The sequence below is a fragment of the Fukomys damarensis genome, unplaced genomic scaffold (assembly GCF_012274545.1).
Source record: "Fukomys damarensis isolate Sample0158 unplaced genomic scaffold, DMR_v1.0_HiC HiC_scaffold_19, whole genome shotgun sequence".
Lineage (NCBI taxonomy): Eukaryota > Metazoa > Chordata > Mammalia > Rodentia > Bathyergidae > Fukomys > Fukomys damarensis.
Window position 1 is genome coordinate 49,443,219 of NW_022900931.1, and position 18,228 is coordinate 49,461,446.

The 18,228-nt window shown below is 37.7% G+C and overlaps 1 protein-coding gene across 1 annotated transcript in view; it reads left to right on the forward strand.

The window, feature by feature from the left end:
* Spta1 (spectrin alpha, erythrocytic 1) overlaps nt 1-15,422 on the forward strand; it is a 67,975-nt gene extending 52,553 nt beyond the window's left edge. Inside the window, exons 42-54 of the mRNA XM_033765702.1 lie at nt 1,356-1,454; nt 2,351-2,513; nt 3,155-3,231; nt 6,128-6,337; nt 7,472-7,768; nt 8,572-8,684; nt 9,836-9,853; nt 10,984-11,035; nt 12,120-12,307; nt 13,184-13,237; nt 13,565-13,711; nt 14,403-14,547; nt 15,080-15,422. Coding sequence (XP_033621593.1) covers nt 1,356-1,454; nt 2,351-2,513; nt 3,155-3,231; nt 6,128-6,337; nt 7,472-7,768; nt 8,572-8,684; nt 9,836-9,853; nt 10,984-11,035; nt 12,120-12,307; nt 13,184-13,237; nt 13,565-13,711; nt 14,403-14,547; nt 15,080-15,205 — 1,689 coding nt within the window. The 3' untranslated portion in view covers nt 15,206-15,422. The remainder of the gene's footprint in view (nt 1-1,355; nt 1,455-2,350; nt 2,514-3,154; nt 3,232-6,127; nt 6,338-7,471; nt 7,769-8,571; nt 8,685-9,835; nt 9,854-10,983; nt 11,036-12,119; nt 12,308-13,183; nt 13,238-13,564; nt 13,712-14,402; nt 14,548-15,079) is intronic.
* Nucleotides 15,423-18,228: the final 2,806 nt, after the last annotated feature.

Here is an 18,228-nt window from a genome sequence, read left to right on the forward strand (position 1 = left end):
TATATATATATATATGCACACATACATACATACATACATACTTGGAGATAATTCCCTTATCAGATAAATGGTTTGCAGTCTGTAGTTCAACTTTTCACTCTGCTGTTTCCTCTGCTGTACCAGCTTATTCAGTTTGATGTAGTCTCACTTTCTGTTTTTGTTTTTTGTGTTTTTGGGATCATATTCACAGTTTTACTAAATTCATCTCCTTTGTTTTTTTGGGTTTTTTTTTTTTGGTACTGGGGATTGAACTCAGATCTTTGCACTTGCAAGGCAAGCCACCAACCAGTGAGCTAAATCCCTGGCCCTTCATCTCCTCTTATTGAAGAAGAAAATCTTACTGGAAAAATTAAAAAAGTTAAAGGATTATATATATATATGTATATAAAATTTGGAAATAGGAGACAAAGGTGAAGGTGTTAAAGAGATTTTACTGGGTGCAGGATGTGTGCCCCAAAACATGGTTAATTCAAGTATTCATTCTTACAATGTACTTTACTTTTCTAATATCTAATTGCAGTCTGTCCCAAAAGATGGAACATTAAATATGTAGTCCATCTTGCTATAAAAGGAGTGATTGTCTTATTTAATGTCCCCAAACATCCTGTATTAGAAGTTCTTTTATTTACAAGTGGTGATTTTGAAAAGATATATTAGTCATAGAAATTCTGATTCAGCCTTTAGCCTGGATTTCTAAATTATATGGGAGAAATATTAAAGAGATGCCTGTATGATAAGAGAGAGACAAAAATCAAGAGTGGATGGTGGGTGTCAGTGAGATGTTTCTTATGAACATGCAGCAGAAGATGGAGAAGTATTTCCCTTTGTGCTTCATTATTCTCTTCCCAGATGCCATGTTTCCAGAAAGTAGTCAAAAGCAAAGAAGTTTGGAGTGATACTCAAAGCCAGCTCCATGCTCCCCTTACCTCTTCCTCCTTTTTACTCCTTCCTCCTTATTAGTTTAGGATGTTCTTGTTACATAATATTTTAATATATGCTGTATTACACAGATTTACATATGTGCCAACAATGGAAAATCCTTTTATATCAACTTATCGGCACCATCATTCCTAAATCAAAAAAGCTTAAAGTCACATAGTAATTTAAATACAGTGAAACTTGTATTCCTTTCACTCTTTTCTCTTTTTTTTCCCAGTAAGATTTTTCCTCTTTAAAAAGGAGAGAATTTTGGGAGTTGAGTTTAGTAAAATTGTCCCAGAGGAAGTAGACATTCATGTGGTCTGCTAATCTAGCTGAACAAACCCTTATGAATAACATCACAATGAGCTTGAATGTGGGTGGAGATCGGTTTTCTAGCCTTCAACTTTCTGATTCTCACTGATCTATTTATTTAGAACCTGCTAAAGAAGCATGAAACTTTGGCTAGTGACTTCGCTGTTCATAAGACCCGAGTGCAAAATGTGTGTGCACAAGGAGAAGACATCCTGAATGAGGTGAGCTCAACCAGGGGCTCCAAGTCCAACTTCCATTTCAGAAAGTAATGGCTGAAACACAAAAAAGAACATGGCTAAAATCATGGATAGTGTTTTGAGTAGTGCTAAAACCATACGTAAAACTTCACCAATCTCTTCTAAGCTGTGTCTTATTGTTGCTGCTGCAAGCAATTCATTATTTACCAATTGCTATTTTATGGAAAGGATTTTTTAAAGATGAATACATATCTTTTCAGTTTCCTTAAATCCTTTGTTCATATCCTTGCTGCCCTATATGGATCTTCTTACTGGCTGCAACAAAACAAAACAAAGCAAAACAAAAAAACGTATTATAAGAATGTGAAGAAATTTCTTTCTATGTCTCCAAGAAAGAGGACAAAAAAAGCAACCTTTGCCAGGCATGGTGGTGCACGCCTGTAATCCCAGCACTTGGGACGCTGAGGCAGGAGGATCGTTGTGAGTTCGAGACCAGCCTGGGCTACATAGTGAGTTCCAGGTCAGTCTCAACTACATAGTGACACCTTGTCTCAACCCCTCCATGCAACCTTCTTGTAATTTAAGAATCATTGTTTTGTTTCAATGTTATTCTTACAAAGCCTCACTGATCTGAGTGCTATATGAAGACCCTAAGCAGAAATACACCACGAATGTGAGACACACCAACTAAGAGCACATTTATGTGGCCAAATATGATAATTTCCTTTAAATGTTGGAGTAGAAATAGCACTTTTAGAGATGAATGAATAAATGTCTCTAGTGCTAGAGACAGTATTTAAGAAATTAGGATCAAAGAGATGAAAGCTTCTTAATAGTACTCGGGAAATTAACATTTCTAGCTCTGAACGTGCGTCAGTATATTTACTTGTCTCCTTTTCCCCTCAACCTTATTGTTGCAGGAGGAAAGTAAGAACAAGGAGAAGATTTCTGCTAAGATTGAAGCTCTGAAGGAAAGGACTTCTTCCCTTGACAAGGCACTGGCCTCCTGGAAGTTGCAGTTGGAAGATGATCTTGCCTTTCAGCAGTTCACCTGGAAGGCTGATGTGGCAGGGTCCTGGATAGGTATGATATGTCAGGTGCAGGGTCCACTGGGATTAAGAAATACTAATTATAAATTGCATTTACAAAATGTTCTCCGAGGCTTTTTTCTCTTACCATGGGAAAAGATATTTTCTTTTTATTAATCGATCATGCACACACAGGCACGCACACACTCACACACACACACACACACACACACACACACACACACACACAAACAAAAGCAAATACCCAATGGAGGAACTAAGTGTCCCTAATTCCACAGAACACATTTTCAGAGAGGGGAGAACTGATGATTTAACATACAATATTTGGAAAGGTAAGGCCATCACAAAACATTCTAGGAATTAAACTACAGTGTGTGTGATTTAATCACAATTTATGTCTGATTTGCAATGTTCTTTTTTTTTATGGAACACAGAATTCACCGTAGCCATAGTTCTGTTTCAGTCAGTTCTGTCCTACACAAGAACAATCCGTTATTCCTCAACACCCCCATCCATGTTCCACTGAGTTGCCTAGAATATGTATTCTCCAGTCTAAGAGAAACAGGAAACCACTTCACAATTGGAGATTTCTTTGTCGACTATTGCAAATAATCACTTACCGTGGCTCATATAAAACCAACTATCTTTTTTTCATTAATCTTCTTTGTTCTTTAGGTGAGAAAGAAGCAAGCTTGAAAACCAAAGCCAATGGTGCAGACCTCACTGCCTTTCTCACACTGTTGGCAAAACAGGTAAGAGCTAGCTTTCCTGGGGTCAGGCGCCTGGAAGGCCAGGAACATAGGACAGGGACATTCAATCCTCTGGGATTGTTTCACTTGGAATTTTGTGATTTAATTGTCAGTATTGTCTGTTGTTTTTCCCTTTTTCCTTTTCTTTTTGTTTTTTGGGTACCGGGGAGTGAACTCGGGTCCTTGCGCTTGCAAGGCAGGCCACCGAACCGCTGAGCTACATCCCTGGACCCCTTTTTCCTTTTCAATATTTATAACTTGCTCTCTCTCTCTCCTTTCCTCACAGTAGTATTGATGGTAACTGTTGATTATTTTCTTGGAGAACCAACTCTTTTTTCTTTTCTGTCTTTTAAAGTACTATATATACTTGAAGTACACAGTGGGTACATCCGTCATAGAGAACTGGTGCATATACAGATTGCATCGTGATCGTTTTTACTTTCCCTTCCCCTATTTCTCCTCATCCCCAGATTCCTTTCTGATCTCCAAAAAGCAATGCTGGGCATTCTGTTTCGTTTTGATTTTTCTGTTTATTGGTGCATTCTATGAATGTCTTTATTAGTCTATTTTTTATAATTAAATGCCTGACAAAAGCTAACTTTATAAAGAAAAGTGGCTTATGTAGCTCACAGTTTGATAATGAAAGTCTGAGAAGCCTACTGAGGAGCTGTTGAATGGTGGCCGGAACAAGGATGAAAAGAAGAGAGCACGGGGGCGGGGGGGGGGCCACAGTCCCTTCTGAGGGCAGCCTACAGTCAACCTAAAGCCTCCCCCTAGGCCCTGCCTCCTAGAGTTGCCACACCCATCATCACTACACTGAGGTTCAGGCTTCCAATGCATGAGCCTTTGGCGAACACATTTAACTCATATCCAGAATGGAGCAATATTTTTAGATCTTTATCATTTTCTTTTACATTTTTTAGATTAACTTGGTGCTCTTGCTTTTGTCCTTAATTTTTAAAAGATGCACAATTATGTTATTGCAATGTAGTCTTTCGATCTTATATGCATAAGCATATGAATTTTAATTATTTTCTCTCCAAACAAAGATTTAGCTGCTTTACATAAATTTTACGTCATTTTTCAATCAAAATTGTTTCTGACAATTCTACTTTAATTTCTTCTGGTCTCTTAATTATTTGGCAGTGTACTCTTCAATTTTGAAAGGTTTCAGAATTTTCTCTTTTGACAGTTACATTTAGTTTAATTCCTTTGTGATTTGAAAATATGCTCCATTATTTGAGAAAAATCTACACTTGTAAATATTCAGGATACAACTTAAAAGAATATGTATTTTACAGCAGTTTATATTAATCAAATTTTGGTTGTTAATTAATTTTGGTTGTTTTAAAAATACATTGTTAATTTTGTATACTTTGGTCTAGACTAAAAGTTGTTTTCACGTGTTGAATTGTAGAGTCATCGATAAACAGATATTTTAATTTATGGAATATTCCTCTTTTTTTCTAATAACATTTCATCATTTAAGTCTTCTTTTTTTAGATATTAATATGCTACACCAACTGTTTGAAATAAGATCTGCCATGTATATCTATTCCATTCTTTAGGATTTATTTTTGCATTTTTTGTATTTAGATTAATGTGTCTACTGTAAATATTGCATATTGTATAAAATTGACTATTTACATTTCTGTTTTAATAATTTTTATTGAAAAAACATGAATCCATTTCCATTTAAAGAATTTACCTTATGAATTTTGGTTTAAAGCTATGATTTAACACCCCTCCCCTCTTTCCTCTCTTACTTTTTTTTTTTCTCTCCCTTACTTTTTGTTCAGGGATTGCAATGACTCTGGACAATTTCAGGATTGTTTTGTTTTGTTTGTGGACGATGTGCATTGTTTGTTCTTACTCCCAGGGCATTTCTGATGTTTCTCCTGTAGTCCTGGAACCAGAGCTGCTTCGACTTGATGGATCTTGAAGTCATCACTGTCATAACACCAAAAAACTGTTCAGTGTTTTAGAGTCTCGGGTTCTGTTTCTACTTGGCTTCTAGAACTTGTGTCCTATGCAGTTTAGGAATCTAAAATTCCTCAAGAGGAAAAGAGAGCACAATATTGAACACACTTCTTAGCCTTTCCCTTTTGATGGCTCTTGTACTCTGACTTCTCCAACACTCCAGTATGCTAGCTTTTGTTCCTGAGGCTCCGTGGGATTGTCAAACTCTCTGATAGACACTTTCTTCTCAGCCACTTATGCTGTGCAGTTCATACATCAAAGGGAACAGTGGAGAGAATTGTGCTCTCCCCTCAGTCCTACTCTCTTCGATCTGAAATTTTGGGCTCTCGAGTTGTGGCTCCCTGAGTTGCATTCTGATTCCTTTCAAACAGTTGTTTTGCTTTCTATTTGAACTTTCATGCAGCTGTCAAAGTTGTGCTCAAAGGGAGAATTCACTCAATGCACACCACTCTGTTAAAGTTGGAAGTGTGACTTCCAATTTTGATATCAATTTTATATACAGACTTTATCTGTATTACTTTCACCAATAGGAGCTCTTGTTAGTGTACTGATAATAGTGCATTGGTACTAGTTAAAGAATCATAAAAGAGTCTTGCAAAGTTTTGTACTATAGGAAGGACATTTTTGATTGAGAAAATTTGAAATATACCATGTTCTAATATTCCCTTAATATTGATTCTACATCTAACCTAAGTTCTAATTTTAAAATATGCATGCAGTAAGTAGAAAGTAAGCATAATTTCAACTCTAAGTGTTCAAATATCTCTTAGTTACATTTTGTTTTTCTTAGCCATCATCCAAATTCTTACCTACCCTTCGTCTTGTCCATAATAGAAAGCAGGTAGAACCCTGGTTAAGAAGGGACCTTTGAGGCCTTTCCTGTGTTTCTATTCACAGCCTCTGTATGGTTTTTTCTCAGGATGCACTGGACACCAGTCTTCAAGCCTTCCGGAAAGAACAGCTTTCTGAGATCACTGACCTCAAAGATCAGCTGGTGGCTGCTCAGCACAGCCAGGCCAACACCACAGAGGAGCGCCATGCTGCCCTGCTGACGCACTGGGAGCAGTTGCTGGCAGCCGCTGCAGCCCACAGACAGAAGCTGCTGGAGAAGCAGCTGCCCCTACAGCAGGTATAAAGAAGGAGATAAAACTTATGAGGCTTCTATTATCCAGTTATAAGCCAAAGACTTCAGAAATAAATAGACACTGGACAAACACTTGTTTGGACAATCCACAGACAATCTGTGGCCTTGAAAAGATTCAAGAAGACATTCTTGTTGAGTAAAAAGGAGTTCATGATTTTTAGATTCATAAGATTTTTTTTGGTTTGATTTTTGTACTACTGATAACTAAAAACAGGACTTTACACATGTTAAGCAAGCACTCTACCATTAAGTTTCACTGCTAGCCTTTTTTGTTTTTGGTTTTGTTTTTTATTTTGAGACAAGGTCTCACTAAGGTGCCCAGGCTGGCCTTGAACTTTCAATCCCTCTGCTTCATATACCATTCCCAAGTAACTGGGATTTCAGGGTTGCAACAGTACATCTGGCTCAGGAGGATGAGAAGTTTGTTTTGAATCACGGTTACAGTCTCTGGCTGGCTCCCAGGTAGAGAGGTGGAAGGGCCTGGCAGAGGAAAGCTACTTGTGTCATGGTGAGCAGGAAGCAGAGAGAGAAGGAAGTGGCTGGGAGGGAATTGCACCCTTGTAGGTCAAGCCCTAGAGACTCACTTTCAAAAGAGCCCACCTCCAAAGAGCACGCTGAGCTCCGAATGTATCCATGGATTAATCCACCAATCAGTACATCACCTTCTCACCCAATCACCTTCTAAAAGCACCACCTCTGAACCTATGAATCTTTTGGGAGACATTTCAGATGCATACCGTAATAACACCTATTTCTGCATGTTTATTATAAGCGAGGCAGAACTGGAGCACAGAATTTAGAATAAGAACTCTCATAATTAAAAACCACCCCTTAGAATCTTAGAAATGAAACAAATTTAGAAGTCAGTCCTCTTTTCTTTCATAAATGATGGAAGATTTGACTAATTTCACAGTGAGAAAATGCTAAGACTGGAGCTGTTCCTCTAACTTTAAAGTCCAGCCAAAGGATCCCATGGTCTGCACTGGTTTTAGCTCTGTCATTTTAGAGTGCTAGCCCTGCAAATATTTCTCAATAGTCATGATTTTTCCTCTCAAGCTTTGCTTCTGCTGAGAGGCTGTACAAGGACATATAGCAGTGTCTTCTTTTCTCTCTCTGAAGGCCGAGGAGCTGTTCATGGAGTTTGCACACAAGGCCTCAGCTTTCAACAACTGGTGTGAGAACGCCGAGGAAGACCTGTCAGAGCCTGTGCACTGTGTCTCCCTGAATGAGATTCGGCAGCTGCAGAAGGACCATGAGGCCTTTGTGGCATCCCTGGTTGGGCCTCAAGAACACTTCAGATATTTGATAGAGCTTGACCAGAAGATTAAGGCCTTACATGTGCCTTCCAGCCCTTACACCTGGCTAACGGTGGAGGTGCTGGAAAGGATCTGGAAACACTTGTCTGAGGTCATCAAGGTAATTTGTTTGGGCACAACAGAGACTGTGGTCTATGGTGAGCCTGACTGCTTGATTCATTGTCCAAGTTGGAAAACTTTGGAGAAAGAAAGGAAGACTTAAATAATTATACTGAGACAGCAGTCATCAAATGAGACTGTCTAGGAAAAATTGAGAACTGTATATACCTGGGTCACAATATGTATATCTCATTCCCCGCAATGTACATAAGGCCATATTTCTCTGATTCAAGGAAATAAATAAAAGCTCAATAGGTGGTTGCAGTAGTGATTTAAAAATCACAGGACGCTATGTATCTCCCCATCCTAGATATTCCTTGTTTTATATGCACCTCCCAAGGTGCCTTTTATGAGTTTATTCTTAATTTTTATATATTTGTGATATTCAATATGCAAATTATGAAAAGTTTTCCCAAAAAGTTAGCAAAATAATCTCGCTCTATCACCATTTTTTACAAGTATTATTACTTATTACTTTCCCCCTTAGGTCAGCTTTAGGTTAAATGTACCTCTCCCCCAGTCAGAGCAAAGAGACTGAGAGAAGGGATGTTTGCTTTTACTACTAGTTTACTTCTTCCTGGACTTGATCCTAGATACTCCTCTAAGTACGGGGAGTGACATGGATTATGTTCATGTCTTTGAGGTCAGAAGACGCGGGTTAGAAGACACGAGCCCTTAGGCACATGCATATGGAAGGAACGTTAGATCTAGGAGAGAGATATGCAGTTGATACTGCAAATTGGTTTTTCAGCAGCAGAGAAGAGCTTTTCTGTGAGCCCTACTGTCTGTGATTTGGGGTTTTAGGAAAGGGAGCAGGAGCTGCACAAAGAAGAGGAAAGACAGATGAAGAACTTTGAGATGTGCCAAGAGTTTGAACAGAATGCCAGTGCCTTCCTTCAGTGGATTCAGGAAACCAGGTTTGCTGTGCCACCTCTAAACCCACGATACTTATGTCACACACACTATTACCAGAGGGATGACAGATACATTTGATGGGGAGTGGGCAGACTTTCGTGGCCTGTTATCTGTCTCCAGATCACCACGTCCTGACTGCTTTATATTTGGACCTCACTGCTCTCTGAATCAATTTTTCCAAAGTCAGGAAATGGGAATTTCATCCTGCTGCCCCCTTTGCAACTTTCTTTATTCTCTTCTTTACACTTTCAGTTTTCCTTGTGCTGCCTATTGTTACCATTCACAACAATAATGATCTTTATGTTTAATGGTACATTACACTTTAAAAGCACCTGTATATCCATTTTGTTAGTTTCAAGTCACCTTGATAAGTGCACAGAGCTGATCTTATTTCCTCTGCTTCCAAATGTAGAAAAAAGTATAGATAAATTGACTTGCTCAAGGTCACATACATATTTATCGGAAGTGCCAAAAAACAGAATATACTATGAACAACTAATATGAATTTACTATACTGCCTGCCTGGTAAAGCTGTAATGAAAATCAAATGAGATAATATAGGCTAACTGTTTTTATTAAATAGAAAATCTTCTGTACATGAAGATGACATTTGTCACATCTTCTGGATAAATGACCTAGAAGAGAGGATACAGAGAGGAACATAGTAAAATGTTAGAGCAAATGCTCAAGGTTATCAGACTGTATCCATTCGGTGGGTCAGAATCTTGGTGGTTTGAAGGTTAAAGTGCTGGCTGGATAATCCATGATATCCACTCTTCCTACACACCTGCTGGGGAAGATAAACAAGACAATGAATAAATAGAAATCTTGCATCCTGTCTAAAAGAAAACCCCACAGAAGTTAGAAGAAATCATAAACCTTCCCTTGCCTCTGGTTCTGGACCATTTATCATACCCTGGCAGTGAGCCCTCAGTGAAGACCTCCTTGACATCTGTGCTCTTTTCCCTGAAGCAAGGTACTTGATGAAAGGCTCTGAGCTTCTCAGAGTAGGATAGACTTTGAGATTTGTGGGCATATTTTGTGGCTACAGGGGACTTACAAGCTGATGAAACAAGGTCAGTTGAAATAATCCATGCTAACACTGCTTTTCCTTTTCTCTCTTCTGATTCCTGTTCCGGTCTTCCATGTCCAGGTCTTATTTTCTGGATGGGTCAGTATTTTATGTTATCATTTCTGTTTTCTTATGTTATTGTGGAAGTGTTAATTAAAGAGGGCTTGTTACTGAGGCACCTTGTACCGTCCTGATTTGATAGTGCCTAAAGAAGCAGAAGCCTGTGATACTTCTCTCTGCCCCTTAACTCCAGGGGCCTTGCCTATGTCACTTAAGTATGAAGAGTCTGCCTGGTGTATCCACTGGATCTATGTCTTTGAATTCAAATAAACATAGATTGAAAATATTCAGGAAAAAATGTGTCTGCACTGAAAATGTACAGCTTTTTCTTATCCTTATTTTTTTAAACAATAGAGTATTAAATAATACTTTATTTCTTAAACAATACAATATTTCTTAAGCAATTCAGTATAACAACTATTTGTCACTTACCTTGTATTTGGCTTTAGGTCAGCAGTCTAGAGCTGAGTTAAGTATATGGGGCATGTGTGTAGGTTTTATGCAAATTCTGTATTATTTTATATAAGAGACTTAAGCATCCTTTCTTTTGATATCTGAAGGGTTACTGGAGCGATTCACACATGGACACCAAGTATGGCTGTTACTGATAATAGAATTAGAAGAGATACGGAAGAGCCCTCTTTTAGGCCAAGAAGAAATAGAGTAGTTTTTACTTCCCTTCTCCCGAATCTGGAAAGATGCTAAAGATAGGAGGGTTTAATTTTAAAAATCGGTCTTTCTGAAATATCATTTCATAAAAATCATATATATAACACATCCTAATTTCTTTTTTTACATTCCTTATCCTTCCTTCCATCCTGCACCCCTTCATCCCCTTCCCCCTTTGAGAACTCCACACAAGGAATGGAAACATTATATACAGCAAACATGAAAAAAAAAAAAAAAAGAGGGTGAAGGATAGGTGAAAGAGGAAAGGGAAGAAAAGGGGAAGAAAAAGGAGCTAAGATGTGTTATATCCATGCACCAACTTCCCACAAGGAGCGTAAAAATGATGTATTACACACATGCTAAAAAATTAAAATAATAAGTAAAGACCATATAATTTGTAAGAAGTAGAAACAGAAATGTAGGAGTTTTGAGTTGGTATATAGGTATGAACCATTGACCTCTGATAATATAAATAATGTTTCATTTTGGTTCTTAATTAGATCTTTGCTCAAAGAAACAGGAACCTTGGAATCCCAACTGGAGGCAAACAAAGTAAGTAGTGTTTGCTCCTTAGCTGAAGATGCTGTGTAAGAGAAACTATGTAAAAGCAACTTGGTAATGTGTTTAGGTACATATCACCTAAAGTTACAAAGCCAAAATTTGGTGCTAACTCTGCATTCCACTTGCATTCTAACCACAGACTATAGATATGGACTCTTAGTTTACTTGAAATTTCTGAACTTTTATTTCTGCATAAAATCAAGTTGAAACTTACATTAAGGAGTTGCTGTAATGATTAATTAAGAGATCAGATACAAAAGTTCCTACCCTACAATGAGGAACATTGACAAATTTGCTTTTTTATCTGATGCGATAAAATAATTGAATCTAGATACTTTCCCAACAATTAGTGCAGCAGTGTGCTAGTGTAGTGTTTCTCAGTGTTGTTTTTAATGTTAGCTCCTTTCAGAAGAAGAAAATAATTAAATTTAATTTCTACCTTATGAAGGTAGAGTAAGGTTCCAGGTATACTAGATCTTTGGAGGGCCACAAGCTTTATAACATTTAATTTTTGCACACACACACACCTCACTGTCATCAGACCCAATCTGTCCCTCTTGTCCCTTGGGAATAATGTTTCCTCATTGAGAACTCATGAACAGGATGCAGAAATTTTGCACATAGTGTGCTTGATTGGCAGGAGCAGACCATACATATCTGTCTGAGCTGATGAAGGAGGCCTAAGAGTCAATGCTGGGGCTCCTGGATGGACCTTGGAACTCAGCCACAATTGATGATGCAGATAATTCACAATGCAGACCACAGGAAGCTAATGATACATGAGTCCTAGGAAGTGTACTCTTCTTCCTCTATATTATATAGCCATTAACTCTTAAATTTACATCTTGAAGAGTAAAAGAATTACAGGCATCATCTCAGCTGAACCTCTGTTTTATGTGAGGAAAATAGAAATGAAATGGTTCACTTGAGTTTTTCACTTTTTATAGATGATAAGAAGATCCCTGAAAATAATTGAAAAGAAAACTCTAACTCATCAGGCTCTTCCCCTCTGTCCCATCTCTAGGTTTGGAGCTGGAATCCTGAATGGCTGACTCTCTTCTCTGTCTTTTTCCAGAGGAAACAAAAGGAGATCCAAGCAATGAAACGTCAGCTAACCAAGATTGAGGACCTGGGGGACAGCATGGAGGAGGCTATGATCCTTGACATAAAGTACAGCACCATTGGACTGGCCCAGCAGTGGGACCAGCTCCATCAGCTGGGCATGCGAATGCAGCACAGTCTCGAGCAGCAGATCCAAGCCAAGTATGGAGGGTCCACAGCCAGGGTGGGAAGGGTAGCAGGAGCATAATGAGGGGCTAGGGTATGGAGAACTAGGTTAAAGCTCTGCCTCAGAGATTGCACACTTACCTCCAAAGCCAACACTACCTCTCTTTACTGCCCCTGTGTACTGGCGTCTATCATGAGATAAGAGGTGTGTTCCTCTCTTTCTATTCATCATCCATCTAAACAAAAAAACATGGTTCCTCCATCCAGTTTTCAGAGTCCCTTTACCATATCATATGGTCTTTTCAGAAAGCATCCCTTTTGTAAAATCCCATTAAGAATATAATCCCTTGAACTAAAAAAATATTCAAAATATGGCCTAATACAGAAAAAGAGCAGAAACTAATTTTTCTAGATCAACTAATTATATCAAAGACTTAGGTCGCAATAGACCTAAGGGTCAGTGTTTTTATCTAGATCAGGAACTGGCAAACTTGTTTCTATAAAGAATCTTATTTAAAATAATTTAGTTTTCATGAGTCATGTGACTCGTGTTGACTTTTCATTTCTGCCAACACAGTGGAAAGACAGCCATATATTAGCTGGATAAGCAAGGTTGCAATGAAACTTAATTCATGGATGCTAAAATTTGAATCTAATGTCATTTTATATTTGATCAAATAATCTTCTTCTGAATTATTTTTAACCATATTAAACACATGAAAGCCCTTCTTGGCTCATGGACTATGTAGTAACAGGTGGCAAGTTGGTTTTGAGCCATGGGGAATAGATTACGGAACTCTGAACAAGATGATCAAGTAACACATCAGCTATCAACATTTCTGTCTCCTTCCTGTGGCACATCTTTCACTATTCTTGTTTTACCTCATGATTAATTCGTGTTTTTCCTTTCAGGGATACCATAGGTGTGAGTGAGGACACGTTGAAGGAGTTTAGCACCACCTATAAGTGAGTATAGCTTCGTAGTTAACTGGTTCTAGATATGTTAGTTAACTTTAGTTCTAATATAGTAATAAAATACAATTATAATATAATATAATATTCCTATGAGATTCTTAAAGTTTAAAAATATATTTCTTTCACACTTACTGCTTTATGTGTTTCCCCTTTATCCCTTATGTAAAGGAAAAGAAATACAGAGATACAGACAACACCACTCAGCTCTCTGACAGTGTTATTATATGTGATTAAAGCTCTAGCTGATGCAACAAGACCTATTCCTTTCTGTTCTACTCTGATTCTTTCTTGAGCTTGATAACATGTCTTGTTCTCTAGGCACTTTGATGAGAATTTGACAGGGCGTTTAACTCACAAAGAATTCCGGTCCTGCCTGAGAGGACTCAATTACTACTTGCCCATGGTAGAGGAAGATGAACCTGAGCCCAAGTTTCAGAAGTTCTTGGATGCTGTGGATCCAGGGAGGTAAGAAGACCAAAGGCCAGGTTGAGGGAGAAGTTCAAAGAGTAAAGTGATCCATGAAAGATGAAACTCACTGATTTGAAAAATAGGGCAATACAGACAATCATAAAAGAATGGGCAGCTCTTGGTATCTTTTTAGGATTATCTCAGAAGTAAATGGCACCAATTCTCTCAGGACCTAGCTGTGCGAGTTACTCAATTCATAATTTATCTTTGATCAATGAATATTAGCTAGTCCTGAAGTTAAGAATTGAGAGAAGAATCATTTTAAGGAGACATGGATAACCAAAATGCCAGTATGTTGTGGGTAGAGTCGTTTGTTGTTTGGGGGGCAGTGACACCTATAGATAGATCAGGTTGGTCTTCAGGAAATAATTCTTTCTAATCCCAAAGATGCAAGAACACCAGAAATTACCTAGTTATCTGGGGACTCATGCTGATAGGAAATTCCAAAACCCTTTGAAGGGAACCAATCTAGAAGCTAAGTCTGAAGTTTGGGAAACAGTGTTTATTTGCCTGTAAGAGAGAGAAAAAAGAAGTCAGAATGCAAAGTGTAACTCAAAGGTCTCAGAGAGCTTATCTGAAAGAGAGCACAGAGAATCCATCTTCCCTCGGCCTGTAAGACACTGCATAGAATGGGGAAGGGCCTTCTTCCTGTCTTGAGGAAGCACAGCTCCTGATCTTTCTCCCACAGAAAGGGTTATGTCTCACTGGAGGACTACACGTCATTCCTGATTGACAAGGAGTCGGAAAATATCAAGACCAGCGATGACATAGAGAGTGCTTTCCAGGCCCTGGCAGAGGGAAAATCTTACATTACGAAAGACGACCTCAAGCAGGTCAGATTCCCCTTTCTGTGCTCTCAAATTCTCAATTTGGGTCATCTTGTTCTTGGTTGTTTACTCAGAAAACTCTCACCAACTGACTTACTTTTTTGCTTCCCTAGACCTTCTCTTTCCCAGGATGTCACTTGTTTTGAATATTCATTTTGTCTTAATTCATCTCCGAAACCCATAGTGACTCTTTATTGATTTTCAAAGTCAATACGAAACACGTGACTTAGTTTTTAGGCTGTCTTTATCCCTTGTACTTAATAAATAAATGAAATTTAGAGAATGAGCAAGACGGAATAGTCAAAGTGAATTAAATCTTTTCTTCAAGAAGAGGCAAGCTAAAAGTTTGAATTGGTCTTATTGATTAGAAACCATACATTTTAGAGGAAAGGGTGTCCTAGGAATAGTGCTTGCCTATCCTTCCAAAGGCTCTCCACCTTCTGAATTTAGGTCCTAGGAGAAGTCCTAGAAACCTTTCAGTCTCTAGAAGGATTTTTCCATCTCTATAACTGTGTCTTTCTCTTTTTATGCTTTTCAGGCCCTCACCCCAGAACAAGTGTCATTCTGTACCATACATATGCAGCAATATGTGGACCCACGAGGTCGAAGCCAACCTGCTGGCTATGATTATGTTGGCTTCACCAATTCCTACTTTGGTAATTGATAAACAGATCCTCCTGGATCATAGACAACTGACCTCCTGGGAAGTATTTGGGGGATAAAAGAGACAGGCAAGTGTGTGGTTGTAAAGACTGTTGTGTGTCCGTGTGTGTGTGTGGGTATTACAGTTGTTTCAAGATTAAAAAAAAATCAAATGTGGAGGGTATAGGAGTTAATCAAATTGTAGGAAATGAGGCCATAGGCTTATTTTGTATGTAACTAGTCACTGTTGAGGAGTGCCAGTGTTTATACTTTTAATAATTTTGTTGTGTTCTGCTTCATCAGTTTTTATTTGTGTATGTTGTGAGTATAGAACAAAATGTTTATTTTAAAAGAACAAAATTAAATACAATATTTCTTACCCAATTGTGCTTCTGTATTTCTGTGAGCCATACTATTATCTAAATATAAACAGCTAATTGTACTGTTGAAAAGGAGTCATTGTAGAAGAAATAATAAAACACAAACTGATTTGCAATTTATTTTTCACTTTAAAATATTTGAATTCTTGTATTTCAAAATGAAGACATTTGATATCTTAGGAGTGTAATATTTTAGTTCTAATTCAATTGTACAGAGACAGGCATAGCTCCAGTTTCCTTCTTGCCTCTTTTTTTTTTTTTAAACAAGTTTTATGGCATAAAAAGAAAGGCCCAGATCTCTCTAGGAAGCCCAGGCTGGCCTGAAACTGGCAGTCTTCTGCCTCAGCATCCTCAGTACTGAGATTACGGGTGTGCACTACTTGTAACACCTGGCTCAACTTGTCGCTTTTTTATATTTAAACACTATGTTAAATGCTATTAATTTTAGAACAACAAAATTCCAACATAGTAGGGCTCCCTCACATTCTCTAAGAGCTTGAAGTTCCCCTTAAGTTTTAATGTGATAAAAAGAACATTTGCGCTTATTTACATTCATCTTGTATTGTTACAGAAGGAATTTACAAGTGACATGCAGAGGCAGCAGAATGGAAGTAAAATAGCAAAAGTTTACTCCATAGATGGGGATCGATCACACCTAATGGCAGTTCCCTGATTAACCCAATACTGGGCTACAACTCCTGTTTTTAGAGGGTTTTACGACCTTTATCTCATTCAGGTATACAATGCATTTTCATAGTTCACATTGCTGATATTCAAAACATGGTGTCGAGGTAGCTGAATTTCATCCCAGATGTAGCATTTCTTTGGTAGGAGAGGTTACTTTTAAAATTCATTTAGTTATCTATTGTATCCCAGGGGAAGGGGGCCATGTCTATTCAGCAAGGTTAACAATGGTTCTTTTCATTTACAAAACTTTTTAGGGAGACTAGATGTGTACGGTGCCTGCTGGTTCTGAACTAAACAAAGCAAGTGGCATAAGTTATTTTACATTAAAGTGTTCTCTATCAGTATTAGAATAAGAGCAAGTAAAACTGTTTTTAAATTTACAAATTAAGGGGAAAAGTCAAGAATAAATAGTTCTGCCTTTCAGACAGTTTTGATCTGAACAGATTCAAAAGCTAACATTCTGATCTGACCTATAAAAGATGATGGTATAATTTACTGGTGAGAATTCCTGTGATGTTTTGTTTTGTTTGTTTGTTTTTGCCTTGTGCAAAACAGCCCTTATCCTGCAAAAACTACCATCATCTCCCATCCATAAAATACTGCCATGTGATTGTCACCTTAAACCTGAATCCCTGGCTCCACACAGAAATTACTCCTCCTCAGTCTAGGAGGATATCCTGCCAAAGGAGCATTTTTTTTTTTTTTTTTTTTTTTTTTTTTTTTTTTTTTTTTTTTTTTTTTTTTTTTTTGGTGTTCTAGACAGGGTCTCACTAGGTAGTTGAGACTGACCTGGAAATCACTGTGTAGCCAGGCTGGGCTTGAACTCACAGCAATCCCCCTGCCTCAGCCTCCCGAGGGCTGGGATTACAGGCGTGCATCACCACGCCTGGCAAAGGAGCCATTTAATAGAGCTTCAGTTAAAACTCAAACATTATTTTTGCTACCAGTAATATATAACCATTTTACTGATTTTTTTCATAAGCAAGCAAATGCTATGACATGTAACAATCAGAAACTACTCTGAAAATCCATGTTTACCAATGCCTACATTGTGTGATTATAAATAACCAAAAACTTTACAGATGAAACTATATAGCCCAAAAGGTTTGCTTAATATCACAATTGTCAAGGATAGGGAGTTCTAATAATGTATGTGCTAGAAATAATCAAAAGGAAGGGTGGGTGTGGTTCGTTCTCCCCATTCCTCCACCACTACCAAGGATTTTCAAGGCTGAGTTAGAATATTAGCCATTTAATGGGTTTAAAAAAAAAACGTTGAGGCAAAAATGTTCTATAATGCCATTTTATATATGAGATTGAGTAATATAAAGGCTAGAAAGGCAGTACCTGAAAAGGCAGTGAAAATATCACAATGACATACAATGCCTTCTGAAGTTAGTTTCTGAACATCTACACATCAAGCAAAAACAATAGTGTTAGAAACAGCATACATAATTTAGTTAGAGACTATAAATATTCAAAGTATAATAAAACGATTAGAACTTATACAAAATGTCCTCCTTCATTTGAGTTAAATTTTTCCTAACTAAATCATATCTGTTGACCTACTTACTATCTATTCACTTTAAACTGGAATCCTCTTTTTAAATTTTTGCTAATTACCTTCTTTATTATTTAAAGATTATACTCTGCCTCAAGTCCCAGCATATACTTTCACTTTATTTTCCTTTATTTGTTTCATTGAGTTTATTGGTACATTTTTAAGGTATACAGTACAGCTACATTCATCATTGGGATCTTGTACCTTTACATGACAGAGCTTGGTTCTCATTTTTTTTTTTTTTACTTTCCTTGATTACTATTGCTTGGTTGGCTCTCCAAAATTATTTCACTTCTAACAGAATATTATTATGTTTACATCTTATAGACCTTTCTGATGCCATACATCTCATACTTGTTTCCATGTTACATAGAGCTTGACCAATTTTCCAGTGTTTAATCCTCTCAGGTCCTCTTC